The 18,092-nt window shown below is 46.8% G+C and overlaps 1 protein-coding gene across 2 annotated transcripts in view; it reads right to left on the minus strand.

Annotated features, from left to right (window-relative positions):
• Nucleotides 1-1,030: 1,030 nt before the first annotated feature.
• The window catches only part of LMTK2 (lemur tyrosine kinase 2), a 72,218-nt gene continuing 55,156 nt past the window's right edge, over nucleotides 1,031-18,092 (minus strand). For both annotated transcript variants that reach the window (XM_081035907.1, XM_081035908.1), the window contains exons 10-14: nucleotides 14,761-14,910; nucleotides 10,537-13,501; nucleotides 6,227-6,359; nucleotides 5,748-5,990; nucleotides 1,031-4,671 (exon numbers count right to left, since the gene is read on the minus strand). In XM_081035907.1, coding sequence (XP_080892033.1) covers nucleotides 4,643-4,671; nucleotides 5,748-5,990; nucleotides 6,227-6,359; nucleotides 10,537-13,501; nucleotides 14,761-14,910 — 3,520 coding nt within the window. In that variant the 3' untranslated portion in view covers nucleotides 1,031-4,642. The remainder of the gene's footprint in view (nucleotides 4,672-5,747; nucleotides 5,991-6,226; nucleotides 6,360-10,536; nucleotides 13,502-14,760; nucleotides 14,911-18,092) is intronic.

The raw sequence follows: 18,092 nt of genomic DNA on the forward strand, positions 1-18,092 counted from the left end.
AAAAAGCCGTTTTGCAATAACAGTAGTTTCTTAAACGGGCAGCGGCCACATCCCTGAACAGCCGTAGCCCACGTTGGGGCGGACATGGCAGCGCCGACGGCGGGGCCCGGGGACCCGCCCCCACGCGGCTGGCGCCCATCCAGGTGCGAGTGGGCGGAGCCCTACCCCGCGAAGCCGCGGGCGGCCGCCGGCGTGCAGATCACCGGGAAATAAGCGGTGTTAAGTCCAGGGGCCGCGGGCAGACAGCTTGGGCTCAACCCCGGCTCTGCCACCCCGTGCTTTACTTACTTAATCGCACCCTGCCTCAGTTTCCTCACCTAATACAGATGCATTAAAAGGTGTTAAAAACAGCATCTGACTCAGTGGACTTGGAGGCCGATAGGCCACGCCTGGAGTGCAGTGAGGCCTCCAGCCATCGGTGCGCGCAAGCCTAGGCTGCCACCCACGTGTCCCGCAGGACCAGGGTCAGCGCTGTCCTCGCACTTCTGTGGTACTGTCACTCGCTGTCGTGGACATCTCTGGGGGGGGGGTTCACAGGTCTCCATCTACTCCCTGAGGGTCACACAGGAGGTGGTAACACAAGTCAGGGCCAGGCATCGGGTTTGGTAGGAGCCTGTTACTGTGCTCTTGGCAGCTGGGACCAGGAGAGCAAGGACCTGCCGATGCTGGACGAGGCCGACTCAGGGCACAGAAAGGCTGGTTCTGGGCTGATTAGCCTTTTGGCTTAGAGCTCATTTGATGCTGGACCTCAGAAATTAAAATGCTTTTGAAATTCAAGTTTCAGATTATAGACGCACTTTAAGAGAGCACAAACCCTACTTAAAAGTTCCTTTTCCAGTGATTGTACAATCTTTGTGTTCTCAGGAGGATGGGGAATTAGGTTTGTCATGGAAAAGGGCATCGAGCATCCAGAGACCAGGGCAGTGAGTGACCAAGGGCTGCAGGCTGCGAGCAACCACGGCAAGGCAGTGCCAGGCCACCCACCCTGGGCCTTGCACAGTGGAAAAAACATGGAACAAATGCAGCAACAGAGTTTATAAATATATAACTATGTTTATTTGAATATTAAATAGTTTTTAAATTACAAGCAATTTATTGATCACACTATGCATCAATATACAGTAAAAATCTTACAATTTAAAAATGTACACAATTTAAATGAAAGTTCATTAACTGTTATATTGCCATGAACCTCTTGCGACTGTGTTAACGCACATCAGGGAAACCTCACAGGTCTGCCTGCCCCATCCTCCTCATCTGCGGACGGAATTAACAGTGGACACGCACAGCCGTGCACCGCTAAGACCTACCCAGGTCTGCGAGAGCTTGAGCAACTGGCATATTCAAGCCATTCAAATAACAAGTTGTTAGAAATTCAATACTGTCAATACACCTTTAAGAATTGATCTATATACTAAAGAGAATTTTCTTTAATAGTCAAAATTTGAGCCAACTCCCATCACTACTCGGGAATATCATTTTTGAGACTGAAATCTGAAGTAACTCTGTACAGCCATTCTTCTTTTAAGGCTGCTTCTCATAAGGCTAATATCTTGAAGCCCCTGTAACTGAAGCCCAACATTTGGAGACTAACCTGTGGTTCACTTCCGGAACTTTCAGGTGAAAATTAAGGGCTGAGTTGAATAAATCTTATTAGCTGCCTCCCTTACACTCGGGCCCTCAGGACAGACATGCAGTAAGTAACCAACCCTACAAATACCCTATGGAAAATGTCACTAAGAGGAAGAGGTTTCCATTTGAAAGGCGTTTTATGGCAGCAAGACATACAAAGACTTTTCTTAGATAAACCCATTTCTATAGAAACAATTGTAGGTACATTTAAAAATAGAATGGAAGTGTTTTCAATTCAGCTTCCTTGAGCTTGTTCACCCTTAATATGAATGGCTTCTTACCCAGACACAGTCCTTTTCAGAAAGATTTGGGAACACCTTTTCTACATTTCTCTTTCTGAGTTACAGCAGAGTCATTTGATAACATAAATTAGCATCTAGCTAGGAAGGAAATGAAGGTTAGATTATTTTTATTATAGGATTTAAAATACGTAAACTCCACCAAAGTTAGACTAAGTAAAACCTCGTAGGTTCCGAGGGAGTCTGGGTGAGGTATTACAAACCTCACCCGTATCACCAAGAGAATCCACTGATTTGTTTCATTGTGCAACTTACTAGAGCAAGTACAGTTTGAAAATCCACTACTGGTAACCAACTGAATTAAAAAAAAAAACTGAGACAACAAAGCACATGCTTACATTTCAAAAATGGGCTGAAAATTTTAATGTACATAATTTATTTCCTGTGTATTGCTTAAGATTTCCAAAGAACATATTAACTCACGTTTATTATAAATATAAAATCTTCCCTACCATGCAACCCTCCCCCAGTGAGATCTACTACTCCAACCCACCCCCGAAACAATGTATAAAATGCTTTCTTGGGGGCAATTATGAGTGACATAGACTTAAATTAAAATGGGAATTATGTTGTTAAAATCCCTTTAATCATAGTGGAAAATGTACAGCTCCCAAATACTACATTTATCCTGGGCTGACTGTATAGACTATACGTTCTGTGGATCTACTTGATTTCAGTCATTAAATCTGAACTCCTTAAACTTAATAATTAAAAAAACCTCAATTCTCTCTAACCCACGCTGGTTGATGTAAAAATTTAGAAAGCTCAGGAAGTCTCCATAGCAAGAAATTGAGAGTTTGACAATTTTGGCAAAAATCACCTTCTAAAGCCCTGTTACCTTTTTTCAATGTGCACACCCCGGGGTCGTTTCCCTGCTCCACGCTCACCCCCGGTGGGGAGGGGGGGGAAGGGGGCCCTTCTGCTAGTCTGGATTTTCTTGCTCTGCATAAAGTTAGTGGCCTGAACCCGAATTGATAGTAAAGGTCATTATTTACTAGGGAAACTAGCCAGTATACATGTTTGCGTCTTGCACTAGGACGCGAGTTCCTGTGACAGCCTGGGCCCGGGGCGTCAACCTGGCGTTACCTTCCTCTGGAGTCAGGAAAGCATATCAGCACCGGAAAACAGCGGGGTGAAGGGCAGCGCGGGGCTTCATGGCGGACAGGCCGAGCCACGCTCAGCACAGCGCTGCTATGCTGCTCCAGCCCCGGGAAACTTGCCGATGTCCCAGAACTCAAGGGCTGCAGAATGAGGTCACCAACATGATGAGGTGACAGCGGACACGCTGGGTCCCTTTCACAGCGAGGGGAGAATGTGGTGCTGAAAGCAGAAGGGCAGGGTCAGTGCGATGCGCCTCGGAGCCGTCTGGGTGCGCCGGCCGGCCATGCAGGGCCGCCCAAGGTCCTGGCCAGGAGGCCATGCCCGCTGCAGAGGCTCTGCTGCCGTCCCTGTCCCTGCTCACAGCTGTGGGAGGGAGTGGATCTCCTGGGCTACAGAGAGCAGCCGTGCCTGGACATGACACGACTCGCAGAGGTTCTGAGGCGAAAATTCAGCTCTGGAGGTTAGTGACAGCTGAACACTGGGGCTGAACTTCTACAAACAGAATGAGTTCCCGCCGTTCTCTGCTGCCTCAGCCCCCATGGAGCAGCTTCTCCCTTGGTGTGCTGCCCCTTCCGGGATAAAGGGGTTCGGAGGACACTGAAGCCACAGAAGTCTGTGCTTCTAAAAACCAAGCACAAGAGCCGGCTTGGAGGGGAAGTCCCTCTGGGGCCACGCTCGGCTCCCCGGGACAGGGGCCAGGGGACCTGCACATTCTAACCTGCAGCTGAGTTCTCGGGTGCACCTAAAAGGGTTTTCCCAAAGGGTTTTAAAAAATTGGGGAGTAGGGTGGGAGAGTCACCCGGAGGGGCTGCACAGCCCTTCAGGGCCTCCGAGAAGCCTCATCTGCTACAGGGGACCCCCTCAGAAAAGAGACCAAATGGGGTTCAGTCAGTCCACAAAACACAGCAGCCTTTTTGGACTCATCAAAAATATTTCCTCTAAGGACATAAAACACTAACATTCGGAATCATTGATCATTTATGAAAGAGTACCATATGTACAGTTCCAGCAATTCTAAGGACGGCATAACACTCAAAATATTTAAGCTTTACAGGTACCATGCAGAGCAAACAAACTATAAAACAGAAAAACAATCAAACTAGTGGATAGCACCAGCTTGACCTGCCTTATTTTCCTTGAATAAGTTAAGATTCTGTACAATATCAGGGACTCTCAGAACATTTATCCACAGTGCAATTACAGAAAGCAATTAGTGATTTTTTTAAAAATAATAAATACGGCTCACTGGTGCCAGTTCCCACCGTGTGTCCTCCAGGCCCTCCACAGACCGATGCACAGGTGTGGACAGACAACACCCCACGTGGAAACCAGAAACAACTGGGAGCCCCCAGCTCTCCACGGGCCAGTGTTTCCGGTCGGCGAGAGCTGTTGCGGGGCAGCCAATGGCTGGAAAGGACCACGCCCCCCCCAGCCGGGCTTCCTGCCGTGGGCACCAGCACTGAGCCCCACGGAGCCGGGCGCTGGCTCCCTTTCCTCCTGAGTCTTTCTCCCTGCCCATCTCAGCAGATGTCGCGTGGGTGGCGTTGCCCGGCCAGCAGCACAGGACCGCCCTGGGAAGCAGCCTGGAATCCGAGTGCGTTGGCATCCCGCTAATCTTTGTCTCCATCTTCACTGCTTCCTATTTGGGAGACAGCAAGCAAAGCTGGGATTTTTTGTTTGTTTTTGGTTTTAATTAAAGTTTATTGGGGTGACAACGGTTAGTAAAGTTACATAGATTTCAGGTGTACAATTCTGAAAGCTGGGTTTCTAACACGATCGTCACAGATAAAAATAGTGTGGATAGCATCTGATCTGCGCTGCAGAAGAAGGAACTGAAACTAGACAGGTGGACATCCAGCACCTGCCCAGCCCCACGTTTTCTTTCTGCCAGACTCACAAACACATCTGCTCGGCTCACACGCTGGTTCAATGTCAACGTTTAGGGCACAGGAACAAATCAGCTCTGATCTCCACACGTCTGCTGCCCTGACAGAGCGTTAGCTCACGGGCACTATCTAATCGGCACAATTAGGCACAGCACAAACACAAACGAAAACTCTTTGTATCTCCCAGCTCTTATTTGATCTGCAAACTTCAAATAAAAAAAAGTGCCTATTAACGTTTATCTTCCAATCTTGTTAAGGGGAAAAAAGGATCCACATGTTCAGATAATGTGACTTCAAATGTGCCCTGCCCATGACTTTCCACTCAGGCCTTCTGGGATCGCACTAAGACCAAGACTTAATGGCAAAATCAACATCCCCAGAAAAGCCAGAGCACGTTTAGGCTCAATCCCAAAGCCAGGGCCAAGTGTTCTTAAGAGCATAAGCTGTCTGCAGAGCTGCTTCTCTCTGGGAGCAAGAGGTGGAGGTGGGGGCCAGGTGGCTCATAGCAACAGGGAAGAAGGGGAGAAGAAAAGGGGGAGCATTTGCTGGGGCAAGTTCTGGTGACCCAGAGCCACACTGCTCGCTTCTGCTCTGCCCAGGCCACTGGCTCAGCAGGAGCCGAGGGGACACCTGCGAGGAGTACGAGGCCTGTGGAGTGACAGGGGCGGGGGGGGGGCAGGATGTGGTCCTGAGAGCACACTGAGAGCTTCACAAAGAGTTTTTTCGAATTTACTCAGCAAATACCAGGAAAGCATCTGATACTACACATCACGTCCAGTGGGGAGGTCTCCCCGGCTGTACCCCTCCGCCCCCGCACAGCCATCCTCACCTTCTTGCTCCATGTCCGAATCCGTAAGGTGTGTGAGAGAGAAGCTGGCAATGTTGGCAGGAGTAATGGAGAACCTGGAGTAGGGAGACGTGTGGGGCCAGCTCTGCTCCGTGCTCCGCACCGGGGGCGGGGGCGAAAAGTACTTTGATGTTTGCAGAGAAGGCTTGGAACTAAGCAGGTTACTCGTTGTCTTTGACATGAAAGGATCTGGGGAGAAATCATCATCCCATTCAAAGCCTCCACCTACAAGTACAAAATAAAAAAGAACTGTCCTTTTATCATTTCATGATAAAGAGAGGAGAGTGCAAACACAGAGGTGTGCCCTGCCGATCAGCGAACACCAGCCCAACAGACGACAAAGTGCTCCCCGTGTCCTAAGGGGGTCATTCATGCAGCATGTGGTTACCCTCTGACGCGTTTACATGATCACAATGCACTCTTTTTAGTTGCTATTTCAACCTGTCAAGGAAGTGCAATACCTTCTTCATCAGTTGAACTTTCGGAATTTATGCCCCTGCTCAGGTAGGGGGTTGCTGACGCCGGTGCTGGGCTGCTCAGCTCGGGGCCACACGCTTCTCCTCCACAGTGTCCCAGCTCTTTGGTTGGGGTCTCCTGAAAAGCCAAACAGAAATTCGCATCAGCAGTTCCTGCTCATGAGAGCCCACCAGTGGAGGATTCACAGGCCAGCAGCGCATCTGACTGATCGGCTGTGAAATGCTCATCTTAAAGCAGGTGGCTCCTGGGACGGGTGGGATAGGGACACACAACCTTGTCTCCCCCAAGGAACGCAGCTCTAAGACCCGGGCAGAATGAGCCACGCGGCTACTTGAGGTGTCTGAAAAGTAAACAGTAGCAGGCAGGTTGGGGAAGAATGCCGGATTCAGGTGCCAAACCAGCAGTGAATTTAGCCCCCCAACTCTCGGTCCATAGCTCCTGGCCTAGACTCCAGAATCTGTCCCATAGGCGTGCCACCCCCTGGCTAGACTGGACCTTGGGGCCCTGGTCTCCCCCATAGCTCAGGTCTCCAAGTCTGAGTGTGCGGTTTAGGGTCAGATCTAGCAGGAGCAGCTCAGAGGCCAGCCAGTAGCTCATGAGCAACTTGACGGAGTTGCTTTTCTGAGTTCCTCCCTCTCCATGATGTCCCTGATACCTTCTGATGTCTTGGGCCTTCCGGCCAGAAAGTTGGGACCTTTGTTACCACACCAACCCTGCATGCTTTCTGCAGCTATGCAGGGGGAGGACAGAGAGAGGAAAAGCACTGAGGGTTCTCCTTACTCTCCTGGGGTCACAGTCCTCCAGGTGGAGAGGATGCTCACCTCTCTCAGTTACAGGCGACTGCCACCCTGTTGCTGCCACCTGGGATGACTGCTGGGGCTGAGAGCGAGAGAACAGAAAAAAATAGGGGGGGGATTTCTTCCCCCTTCTCCTGTTGCTTCTAGAATCAGAACCAAAGAACTTCTGGAGCTTTCTCTCTCTCCACAGCAGTGTCCACTTTACAGAGCTCAAACAGTACAGCAAAGGCTTTGAAAGTGGAACCCCAACCCACAGAAAGCTTGAAAATTAATATATTTATAAATAATCCACGGGCCAAAGAGGAAGCCTTGAGGAAATTAGAAAATATTTTGAACTGAATGAAAGTACAACATATTAAATTTGTGGGATGCAGCTAAAGCAGTACATAGAGAGAAATTTACAGCATTAAACGGTAATTTAGAAAGAAGAAAGGTCTCAAATCCTAAGCATCTCCCTTAAGAATCTAGAAAAAGAGTAAAATAAATCCAAAGCAAGCAGATGGAAATGATAAAGCAGAAATCAATAAAATTAGAAAAAATACTCCATGAAACCAAACGTAGTTCTTCAAAGAAATCTACACAATCTTTTCCAGAAAGAGGAAATACTTCCCAACTTATTTTATGAGACCAGCATTACCTTGATATCAAAACCAAAGATGGTGCCAAAAACAAACAACGCCCATCAGCTTAAACAAGCAAATAAACATCCCCCCAAACTACCAATACTATTTATGGACATAAACATAAAAATCCTCGACCACCAAGTGGGCTTTATTCCCAGGAGGCAAGGCTGATTCAATATTTGATAATCAATCAGTGTAATCTATCATATTAACATATAAACCAGAAGAACCACATGATCCTATCACTTGATGTATAAAATACATTTGACAGAATTCAACATCCATTTTGGATAAAAACTCTCTCTAACTAACATTAGAAGAGAACCTTCGTAACTAGATTAATACCATCTACAAAAAAACCTATATCTTAATCAATGGTCAAAGCCTGACTGTTTTTCTCCTAAGATCGGGTTCAAAGCCGGGACGTCTACTCTCATCACTCCTGTTCGACATGGTATTGGAAGTCCTAGCTACTGCAATAAAGTAAGAAAAAGAAATAAACGGCATAAAGCTTGGAAAGGAAGAAATAAACCTATCCCTAGAAAACCATGAGGAATTTAAAAGGGCAGCAACAAAAACCCTCCTAGAGCTAATAGTGAGTATAGCAGGATATAAGGTCAACACACAAAAATCAATCACATTTCTATCTACTGGCAAGAAACAAATGGAAACCAAAATTTAAAAATTACCGTTTACGACAGCTCCTCAAGAATGAAATACTTAGGTATAAACCTGACAAAACATGTGGAGGAGCTGTATGCTGAAAACAACAAAACACCAAGAAGAAACTAAACAGATGAAGAAACATACTATGTGCATGAACTGGGTGGGACTCAACATAGTAAAAATGTCAATTCTCCCCAAATTGATCTATAGATTTTATGCAACTGCCATCAACATCCCAGTAGGATTTTTTTTTTTTAGATACAGACAAGCTAATTCTAAAAGTTACATGAAAAATTAAAGGAACTACAAAAGCCAAAACAATTTTGAAAAGGAAGAAAAATGATAAAGGAATCCCACTCCCTGATTTCAAGACTTGATCACAAGGTATTAGCAAAGGGGTAAGTATACAGATCAGTGGAACAGAACAAAAAGTCCACAAACAGACCCATACAAATATGGTCATTTAATTTCTGACAAAGGTGCAAAGGCAATTCAATGGCTGGGCGTTATTTTTTCAACAAATGGTACTAGAACAACTGGATATATATCCAAATGCAAAACAATGAACCCCAACCTAAACCTTACACAAAAATTAACTCAAAATGTAATAGATCTAAATGAAGAACGTAAAACTTTTAGAGAAAAGAGAAAAGATTTGGGATACAGGGCTTGGTGAAAAGGTCTTAGACATGACACCAAAAGCATGATCCATAAAAGAAAAAAAATTGATAAACTGTTATCCATCAAAATTTTAACCTTTTGCTCTGTGAAAGACAAACCATACACTGGGGGAAATATGTACAAACCACATATCTGACAAAGGACTCATGTCTAGAATTATAAAGAACTCTCAAAACTCAAAAGTCAAAACAAAGAGAATCCAACTAGAAAATGGGCAAAAGAAGAGACATTTCATTGAAGAGGACACACAAATAGCAAATAAGCACATGAAACAAACAAGCCCATGAAAAGGCATGAAACATCACTAGCTGACAGGGAAATGCAATTTAAGAGCACTATTAGATAGGACTTCATACCTACCGGAAAAATAACAAATAACGACACTACCAAGTGCTGGCAAAGATAAAGAGAAACTGACTCTCTTATACACTGTCGGTGGGAACGTAAAATGGTACAGCCACTGTGGAAACAGTTCATCATACAACCTAGCAATCACACGCCTGGGCGTTTATCCCAGAACAAAATTTGCGTCCACACAAAAACGTGCGCACAACTGTTCAAAGGCCCAAAATGGAAAAACCAAGCTGTCCTTCAGAGGAGAAATGTGAAACAACCTGGTACATCCATACTGGGGAATACTGCTTCAGCAATGAAAAAGGAACTATCGATACATGCAATTGGATGAATCTCAGAGGAATTCTATGCTGAAAGAAGAGCCAGCCTCAAAAGGTTATATGATGTATGAGTCCATTTATATGACACTTGAAAAGACAAAACTAGTCTGAAGAGCAGGGCCCAAGAGGCACGATGCAGAACGAGAGGCTGTGGCAGCCTCTGTTCTGAGGACGAATACCAAGGGAGACAAGGGCCAGCAACTCTCCCACCTTCTAGAACATAAAGGGATCCCGCTCAGATGTATCTGTAACTAACTGAGCTTTACTTACAATCAAGCTGATTCAAGAAGCAAATTCAAGGGCAAATTCAAGGGCTACTCAACAAAGACTATCTTCTTAAAAAAATACTTGAATTGCAGGCTGTTTCATTTTTAAAGAAGGCAAAGTCTGAGTCCACTGACTGGGGCACAGCAGGCCACTTGCCCCACAGCAGGGAGGAGGGCAGGTGGGCCACAGACCCTGTCGCCGCCCCACGGGCACTGGTCTGAGTCTCTAGGGCCACTCCCAAGCCAGAGACTGTTCCAGCTTGCACCTGCATGCTGGTTGCACTGCTAATCATCAGATATCAGTCTGGTCTGGAAAGGGAAAGCGGTTTCAGTAGGATTCTGCCAGGAGACCCAGGAAGAGCATCCAGGCCTCCTTCCCTTAATTTCATAGGAGTTCCCTGTGAAAACTACATTTCTGCATATTCTTGGAGCTGTCACTGCAGTCAAAGCCAGATTGCTTTCTTTGAGTAATCATAAAGCAAATTATGATTTGCGGCTTCAAAATGGGAATCAGGACAATAGAGCACATTCAATTTCCTACCACATTTTGGAATTCTCTAGCACGACAATCTGGAGGTAACAGATACCTGGTCAAACAGATAGACTGTGACATCATCAAAAAACGTCACGGCCTTCTTTTCTTTTCTCCAGTCGTCCGGGAGCTGGTTGATGGCATCGGGGGCCGGCGGCTTCAGCAGGCTCCGCAGATGCCGGCCGTCCTCATTGCTGAGGATCACGGGGACGGGGTGCTCGCTCTCGTCCTCCGACTCGGAGCTGAGGCTGCGCAGGCTGAAGGCCCGCAGGTCCTCGTCCGAGTCGTCACTGTTCTCGTCCTCCTCGTCCGCGTCAATCCCATCCTCGGAGAGGTCCAGCATCCCTGACACGCCCAGTTTCCCCAGGTATTTCCCTTCGATGTCTGGCTCCTTCAGCTTGGGGCCCTCCGAGTGACTGGAGAAGGACTTCTCCCCCTGCAGGGCCGAGGGGCTGCCGCAGTGGAGGGTGGACTTTGCAAACGCAAGCAGCTCGTTGGTGTTGGTCCCGGTGGACGCGATCGAGCAGGGCCGCTCTTCTTGGGCCTCGAAGTCATCACCGCTGCTCGGCTCTGAGTTCAACAAACTCGAGGGGCTGCCAGCCTCGTCTTCAGGAGGATGTGGCTCCCCAGGAACGTCCGTCAGTGCTGGTTCTGACGTTTCCCTTGATTCGAGGAGACTGGAATTTGGCAAAGCAGATGGATAACTTTGGTCTGGCTGGCTGTTTTTGGTTTCCGGGCAACTGTCCTTGGTGCCAGGACTTTGCTCTGGAATGAGTGGCTGAGGCGGGAGCTGATCCGGTACCAAGGCCACGGCTGACAGGGAGGCTCCTGGGAGCCCCTCCGTCTTCTTATCAGGTTCAGAATCATTGTCTGAGAAATATGCCGAGTCTCGGTATGAGCTCTGGGAGGCCACTTCGGTACCTCTGTGGCCATCGGCAGCGTCTGAGATGACGATGATGGGGTTGGGGGACGGCCCTCCAGGACCACTACCACCTGCCGCGGTCACGTCACAGGCTGAGGCGCCGTCGGGAGCAGGGTGCAGAGTCCATTCAGGGGACTCCAAGTTCTCTGTCTCGTAGCCACTGTCGGCAGGCTTATCAGGGGGCAAGAGTTTCTGAGGCGTGTGAGAGCCTACAGAACCCAGCAGAACTTCGTGGACGTCCACCGAATCCAGAGAATCTGGGGTCTCCACCGACTGTTCTGAAGTTGGAATGGGTGTTGACAAGCTGTCCTCTAACAGACTGTCTTGGCTGGCGGAGTCTGAGGAAAGGGCAGACGCCAAGCCCACCTGTTCTGCAGCCTCGTTACAGTTCAGCTGATTCCAAGTCTCCACAGCCTCCGAGTTTTCCTGCAGCAGACTGCTCCTGTGATGGGCTGCTGAAAGCAGCGGGTTTTCTAAGTCTTGTCTCAGCTCTGAAACACCGCTACCCCCTGTACTCACTTCACTGGCAGAAATGTCCGCAACCAGACCTGCGTCGCTCGGGGTCAGTCTCGGGGCAGCCTCACTTTGGTGAGTTAGCTCCTGGGACCTGTGGCCACTGCTGTGCGTTTTGGCATCAGTCGAGGGAATTTCAACAGGGACAGTCACAGACTCTGGGTTCGTTTCTTGGCAGAGACCGTCGTCGTGGCTACTGGCATCTCCACACGCGGGCGTGGTTTCTCCCTGCTTTGGAATCGTTTCTGGAGGTATACTGTGAGGCGTTCCTTCTGTCTCGAGCGAGGTAGAAGGTACCTGCACTTCCGGGGAAGGTGGCAACGAGGTGTTCAGAGTGTCCTTGAGCACACCTGTATCTTTACCCTTTGCGCTTAGGTTTTCCTGCAACAAAGAAAAGTCTGGTTTATTGTCAGCAAACCGGAGCTCAGTATCTAAAATGTTTCTATGTGGCGTTTCTAATATAGTTTCAGTAAAGCCAGCATTTTTAAGTTCTGCTTGAAGACTGTTTATGTGTTCTTTGCTAGACAACGCGTCTTTCAGTAAGTTCTTCTCTTGAAGAAATAAAAAGTTTTCTGACAATTCTTGAACACTCACTCGACCAACATTATCTTGGTGCATAAGGTTTTCTGCTAAGCAAAGAGGTTCACAGTCAAAAAGCTTCCGGGGCTTTTCTTTCTCCAAGTGGCATGTTATTCCTGACTCTTTGGAGTCATCTGAACTTGAACTTAAACTGGCTGGCTTAAAGTCAGCTTGAACTCCATTTAGTTCCACTAAGTCAAATATTTTTTGGTGACTGGGCAAATCCTCCGACTTGTCACAATCACTAAATATGTTGTTGAAAGGGCTCTCGGGGCCCCTGGTAACATGCACATCCTCGGGTATGCCGGGATCTTTGGGGTCTGCACTGCTTTGGAAGAAATCCTCATCCGTGCTGGACTCCTCAAATTCAAGATGTCTGAGTGTCAGAAACTGGGGCACCTCGTCACGTGTCCTTTCTGGATTCTCCATTTCAGTTGTAAGTAGTGCAGGGGGGTAATCAAGCTCCAAGTTGCTCCCACTTTTTTCTTCTAACTGGATGTAATAGTCGCTTCCGACAGAAAGGTTGTGGGCATCAAAGACGGGGACCACTCCGGGGACTCTCATGGGGACATCCTGGCCACTGTCGTCTTGTTTCCCAGGCCCGGGATCCGAAAGCGAACTCTCAAACACTTCAACTGGAAAGAACATGCTCGTGTAGGACAAGGCTTCGTCTGGGGGGCCCCGGCTGCGCTCGTCAAAGTGATCGTGCTTCGCTGCCTCCCAGACATACTCGAAGCTCAGGCCCTGGCTGGTTTCAGTCACAGTGAGGACTTCCTCCATTTCTCGACCGAGCCGATCCCTGGTAAAGTGGTCAAGGATCGGGAACGCCGCGCTGGTGGAAGTGTCTCTGCTGTTCGTATTTGGTTTAAGAGCATTCCACTGTTGCTCAAAGTCGACTCCTGAGTCCCTCTGGCTTTGCATCCGCAGGTAGGTGAGCAGTCTGTGCACGTCCTCGGCCGCTGGCCTCCGGTCTGGTGACAGCCAACAGAACTGTAAAACTTCATACCTGAGAGACACAGGACAGCTCATTAATGGACTGAAAATAAATTGTTTTAAAGTAAGAAAAGGTTTTACAAGGACCCCTTACGCCAACTCAACACCACAGAAGTTTCTACACTTTAATCACTGCTGACCACATGAATGTGTTCAATTCATGGTGAGATCATGGTGAAAGAGGAAATTAAGAAAGACAACATCTGGCCCACTATTTTTCTGTGTTCTCAAGACATTTCACAGTTTCACCGGAATTCTTTTGCCTCGTCATCTGTTCCTCTGGTGTTTATCCATGGAGCTAAATGAATTTAGAAAGTTTTAACATGGTCTCCTCTTAAAACAATTGTCACAGGAATTCTGTGTAGTAAAGAATGCGCATGTCTTAATGTTTTTAGATTCACTCACTTTATTTTGTGAGAGTGCACACGGACAAAGACCATTGGAACTAATCTCTAACTACTCCCCCGATAAACAGTAGCAGTACAGTCTTCCACAGCACATGGTTTCCTGAGATCATAAAAGGAGCTGAAGATGGAGGGAAATGAGTAGAGAATGAAGCCCAAACAAGGCAGCAACCAAGAGCTGGATCTCCCAAGGGTTGGCTGAATACGGCCAACATCTTAAATTGCAGCCACGAGACAAACGGAGGACAAAAACAATGTCAAAGTATTAAATTTATAGTGTGTATGTGCAGTTATCCTCGGTGAGAAGGTTCTAGCAACCTGGGGAGCTGGGCACTGCCTACATGAAGGGATGCCAAGCTTCAGGGGTAATGCCAGCCAGGCACACGGGAACAGACAGAGGCCTAAAGAGAGGTAAACCTGATGGAGTAAGAACTGGTCTGAAGAATCATAAGAAGTGAATTTGTTTTCCAAAAACATTATGCAAATTATTTCCAACTGCCAATTTAAATATTATCATTTCTAAGCTATCTCTTTTCTTACATACTAAATGCCACTTATATGAACAGTTTCATTTAAAAACAATTCCACAATAGCAAATGCCCTTACTGTTGATTTTTCTAATTAGTTGACTTCACATTTTTTCTTACTGCAAATAATATATAAATTTCTGCTAGTTGTATACATTTTTCAAAAATAACATTAAATTTTATAAATAGATATTAATTCTAAAATCAGTCACAAATAATATATAAATAATTGTTTTTGATAACATTTATTGTTTTAAAATTGAGAATATATTACTAACATCCACGGAAACAGGATTTCCTTATCTTTTGAAGGTAACAAAACAAAACAGGAAGTTACCAACCATCTATCAGAATAAGGCTGCTCCAGCTGGGGCTTCGGGAGTGTTGTGTCTCTTTCTCGAATGACATGATTGAGAACATCTAAGTTGGAAAGGTGGGAATAAGGCTGAGCAGCATTATCAAAAAGCTCCCAAAGTGTCACACCCAGGGACCTGCGGAAAAATGAAAATGGTTATTTCTTTCTCCCTTTCGATGCTGAATTTTTAACACCCACATTTTTATTTGTACAGTCACTATGAACTTTAAGGACAAGGTGTGTACGGAAAAGGTTATTAAAGACACCTCTAGCACATGGTTAAAAACATGGTTAAAAAAAGAGAGATGTCCACGAAAATGAGAACCACAAGAAGAACACCTCCTCATATTTGCTACTGGATACCACTCTAGAAGTTCTGGCCACTGCAGAAAAGTACGAAGCAGCGATAGCAGGCAGAATCACAGGGAGGAGCCAATATGACTCTCGACTTGCAAACTCAAGAAATTATTTGAAGGAGCATTAGAATGAGTTAAGAGTTCAGCAAAATGGTTAGATACAAGATAAATATCCCCAATCCCGAGTTTTTGGTAGAAAACAATTCCATTCACAACAGAAGTAAACATCAGAAAATCCCTAAGAGGAATCCTGACGTGGACAACTCTTCCCTGGGGGACCCATACGTTTCTTGCTGTAGTTCTTCCTGAGTGGTTTGGGTTGTGCAGCTATTAGGAAGGGATTTCCCTCCAATACTCTGCGCCTCTCTGTGTGCCTGGGGGGCCACCTGCCCCAGCCTCTTGCCTCCAGGTTCAGCGGCTACCACAGGCAGGAATGCCCTTTTTCCCTACCAGCCCCGCTCACTGATGCCCAGTGCTCTGTCCCCATGGAGATGGGCTCTGCTGCTCAAGTCAGATGAACCCTTCAGCTCCTCTACTTGGTCTCTGCATGTCTTTCCCACCATTTATTGCATTTTCATGTATGCCAGTGTCCTACTTCCTGCAGTGGCTCACAAACCTGGCTGCTCATCTGTGTCGTGTGGGAAGCTTTAAATGAACATGTTGGTATTTATGACCCACCCCCAAGGACTCTTAGCTGGTAGGTGCATGTGCGGCCTAGCAAATGGTCTTTCTAAAAAGCTCCCTAGTGATTCTGAAGCCCACCAGGTTTGGGTATTGACGGTTTACATGACTTTGATCGATACCCACCAGACTGCTTGTTTGGATAGTAAATTGTATTGAATACATAAGTTTATTTGACATTGTATAATATAACTTACGAGTTCAATTCTCTTATGCTACTTTCACAAATCAGTGAAAAAAAATCAGTATATTCAGTATCTAAGTTGAGAGATCATTTCTATCAAAGGAAATAAAAGGACCCAAAGTTCCCAATCCAACCCAAGAAATAAGAGGTGCCTTCTCCATGGCACAGAACTGCTGGGGCCGAGGGCCGCCGTGGATATAAAAGAAATTTAAGAGAATTTAACTGAGGAAAATAAGAAGTTCATGTGAAATGCTACAGACCACAACGGTGGGGTGTGATCAATGGCAAAATGAGTGTTATCACCATCAAGCTTAGTTTGACGTTGGGTGTATAATTCTACCTGTCTCCATTTTCTCCCAATCCCTGATTTAACTCCCTGCCCTTCTCCCAGTAAGGCCCATTCCAAAACCCTCTCCAGCCCCATCTGACCGTCTTCAGAGAACAGGAAGCACGGGTTTTTTCAACTCTCCACCCCACCACTTCTAGCACCTTTCTTGAGCCTCCCTTTCTTATCTCCTCAGACAGGCCACAGAGAAAAATGAGAGGAGTCTCCTGCTCAAGGTCATCTGGCTCCGGAGCTCTCTATCCTACCCTGTCCCGTCTCCTGTGAAATTATCACCAACAACCGTTTCCTCTTAGTCCTGTCTATTCAAGTCTTCACCTGGCGCTGGCTCATGCCTCCTCAAGAACCTTTGAGCCTCTTTATTCTGCGAAGAAAAATGTCCTGTAGCTCTTATCCCTCTTCCACCAAACTCTTGGAGAAAGGTCCCTCTCGTTCACCCCTGGCACAGGGAAATGTGGCACTGCTCTGGCCCTGCCACCAGTGACTTCTCCAATTGTCAGAAACAAGGGGTGAGGGCTCTGTCCCTGCAAATGAGGCTAAGTTTTCAGGTCAATCCCCCTGCTAAGAATAGTAAAAATATGGATGAAACATAAAATGCATCTTCTTTCAAGGCATCAAAGAACAGCTGAAACAGCAGGGCATTCCCAGGACGAGGCCCAGCGCATGCAGAACTGAGGAGGTCGCTAACACCTCCTTTGCCTGCAGCATCTGCTGAAGCACACAATTTGGGCTTCTGTGTTTTTGGTTTCTGAGGCTTGATGGGGGTGGTGGTGGGGGTGGGGGTGGCCAGTCCACAGCCCTGTGCCTGCCCAAGATAAGGGGTCCCAGAGAAAGACCTCCTCACAGCGGGAACAAACCTATCCCTACCGCCCCTTCAGGAGCCGGAAAGGTAAGCTGCCTCGGCACTGAGGTGCTATGAGAAAGTCCGAGTGTGTGTGTGTGAGTGTGCCTGTATGTGTATGGGTGTGAACGTTGTGTGTGTGTGTGTGTGTCGGGGAGTAGTCCCTAAGAAGTTGTAACCACACAGCTGGCCCTTACTACATGGCACTGGGGACACCCAGGTGCCCCACGGACGGACGCACATGCAGGGCCTCTCTGGAGGAATGTTCCTCGAGTCTAGATTTCCAAGATCCTCACCACAAAAAAAGTCCCCCAGGAAACAAGGCACCATCAAGCAGCAAGGGCGAATACACGAGCACTTCCGATACTGAAATTACCTCAGGTAGATCATCACCCAATTATTAAAAACTCTGGGACAAATTTTTAAACATCAAACAGACCTCCCAAAACTGAAGAATCAATAACTGAACTATAAAACTTAGCAGATTTAATAGAAGACTAGATACAGCTGAAGAGGGGATTTAAAAAAGAAACAAGAGTATTAGTGGCTGGAGCACAGGTCTGGAAAATTATCTAGAATGTGGTATAGAGAGTCAAAGAGATGGAACATATAAAAGAGAGATTAAGAGACAGAAGACAGAGCAAGAAGGCATAAAACATGTCTAATTAGACTTCCAAAAGGAGAGAAAATGGGGCAGAGGCAGTATTTTAAGGTTAAGGGCTGAGAACACCACCAATCTACAGACAGAGAACATCAACCTATAGATTGAAACCAAATAAATCCCAAGCAGAAAAATGTAAGAAATCAACATCCATATACATCACAGTGAAACTATAAAACAAACAAAAACAAAAACCCCGAATTCGAAAGACAAAGAGAAGAGTTTAAAAGCAGCCGGAGAGAAAAAGTCACA

Source organism: Rhinolophus hipposideros (assembly GCF_964194185.1).
Source record: "Rhinolophus hipposideros genome assembly, chromosome: 23".
Classification (NCBI taxonomy): domain Eukaryota; kingdom Metazoa; phylum Chordata; class Mammalia; order Chiroptera; family Rhinolophidae; genus Rhinolophus; species Rhinolophus hipposideros.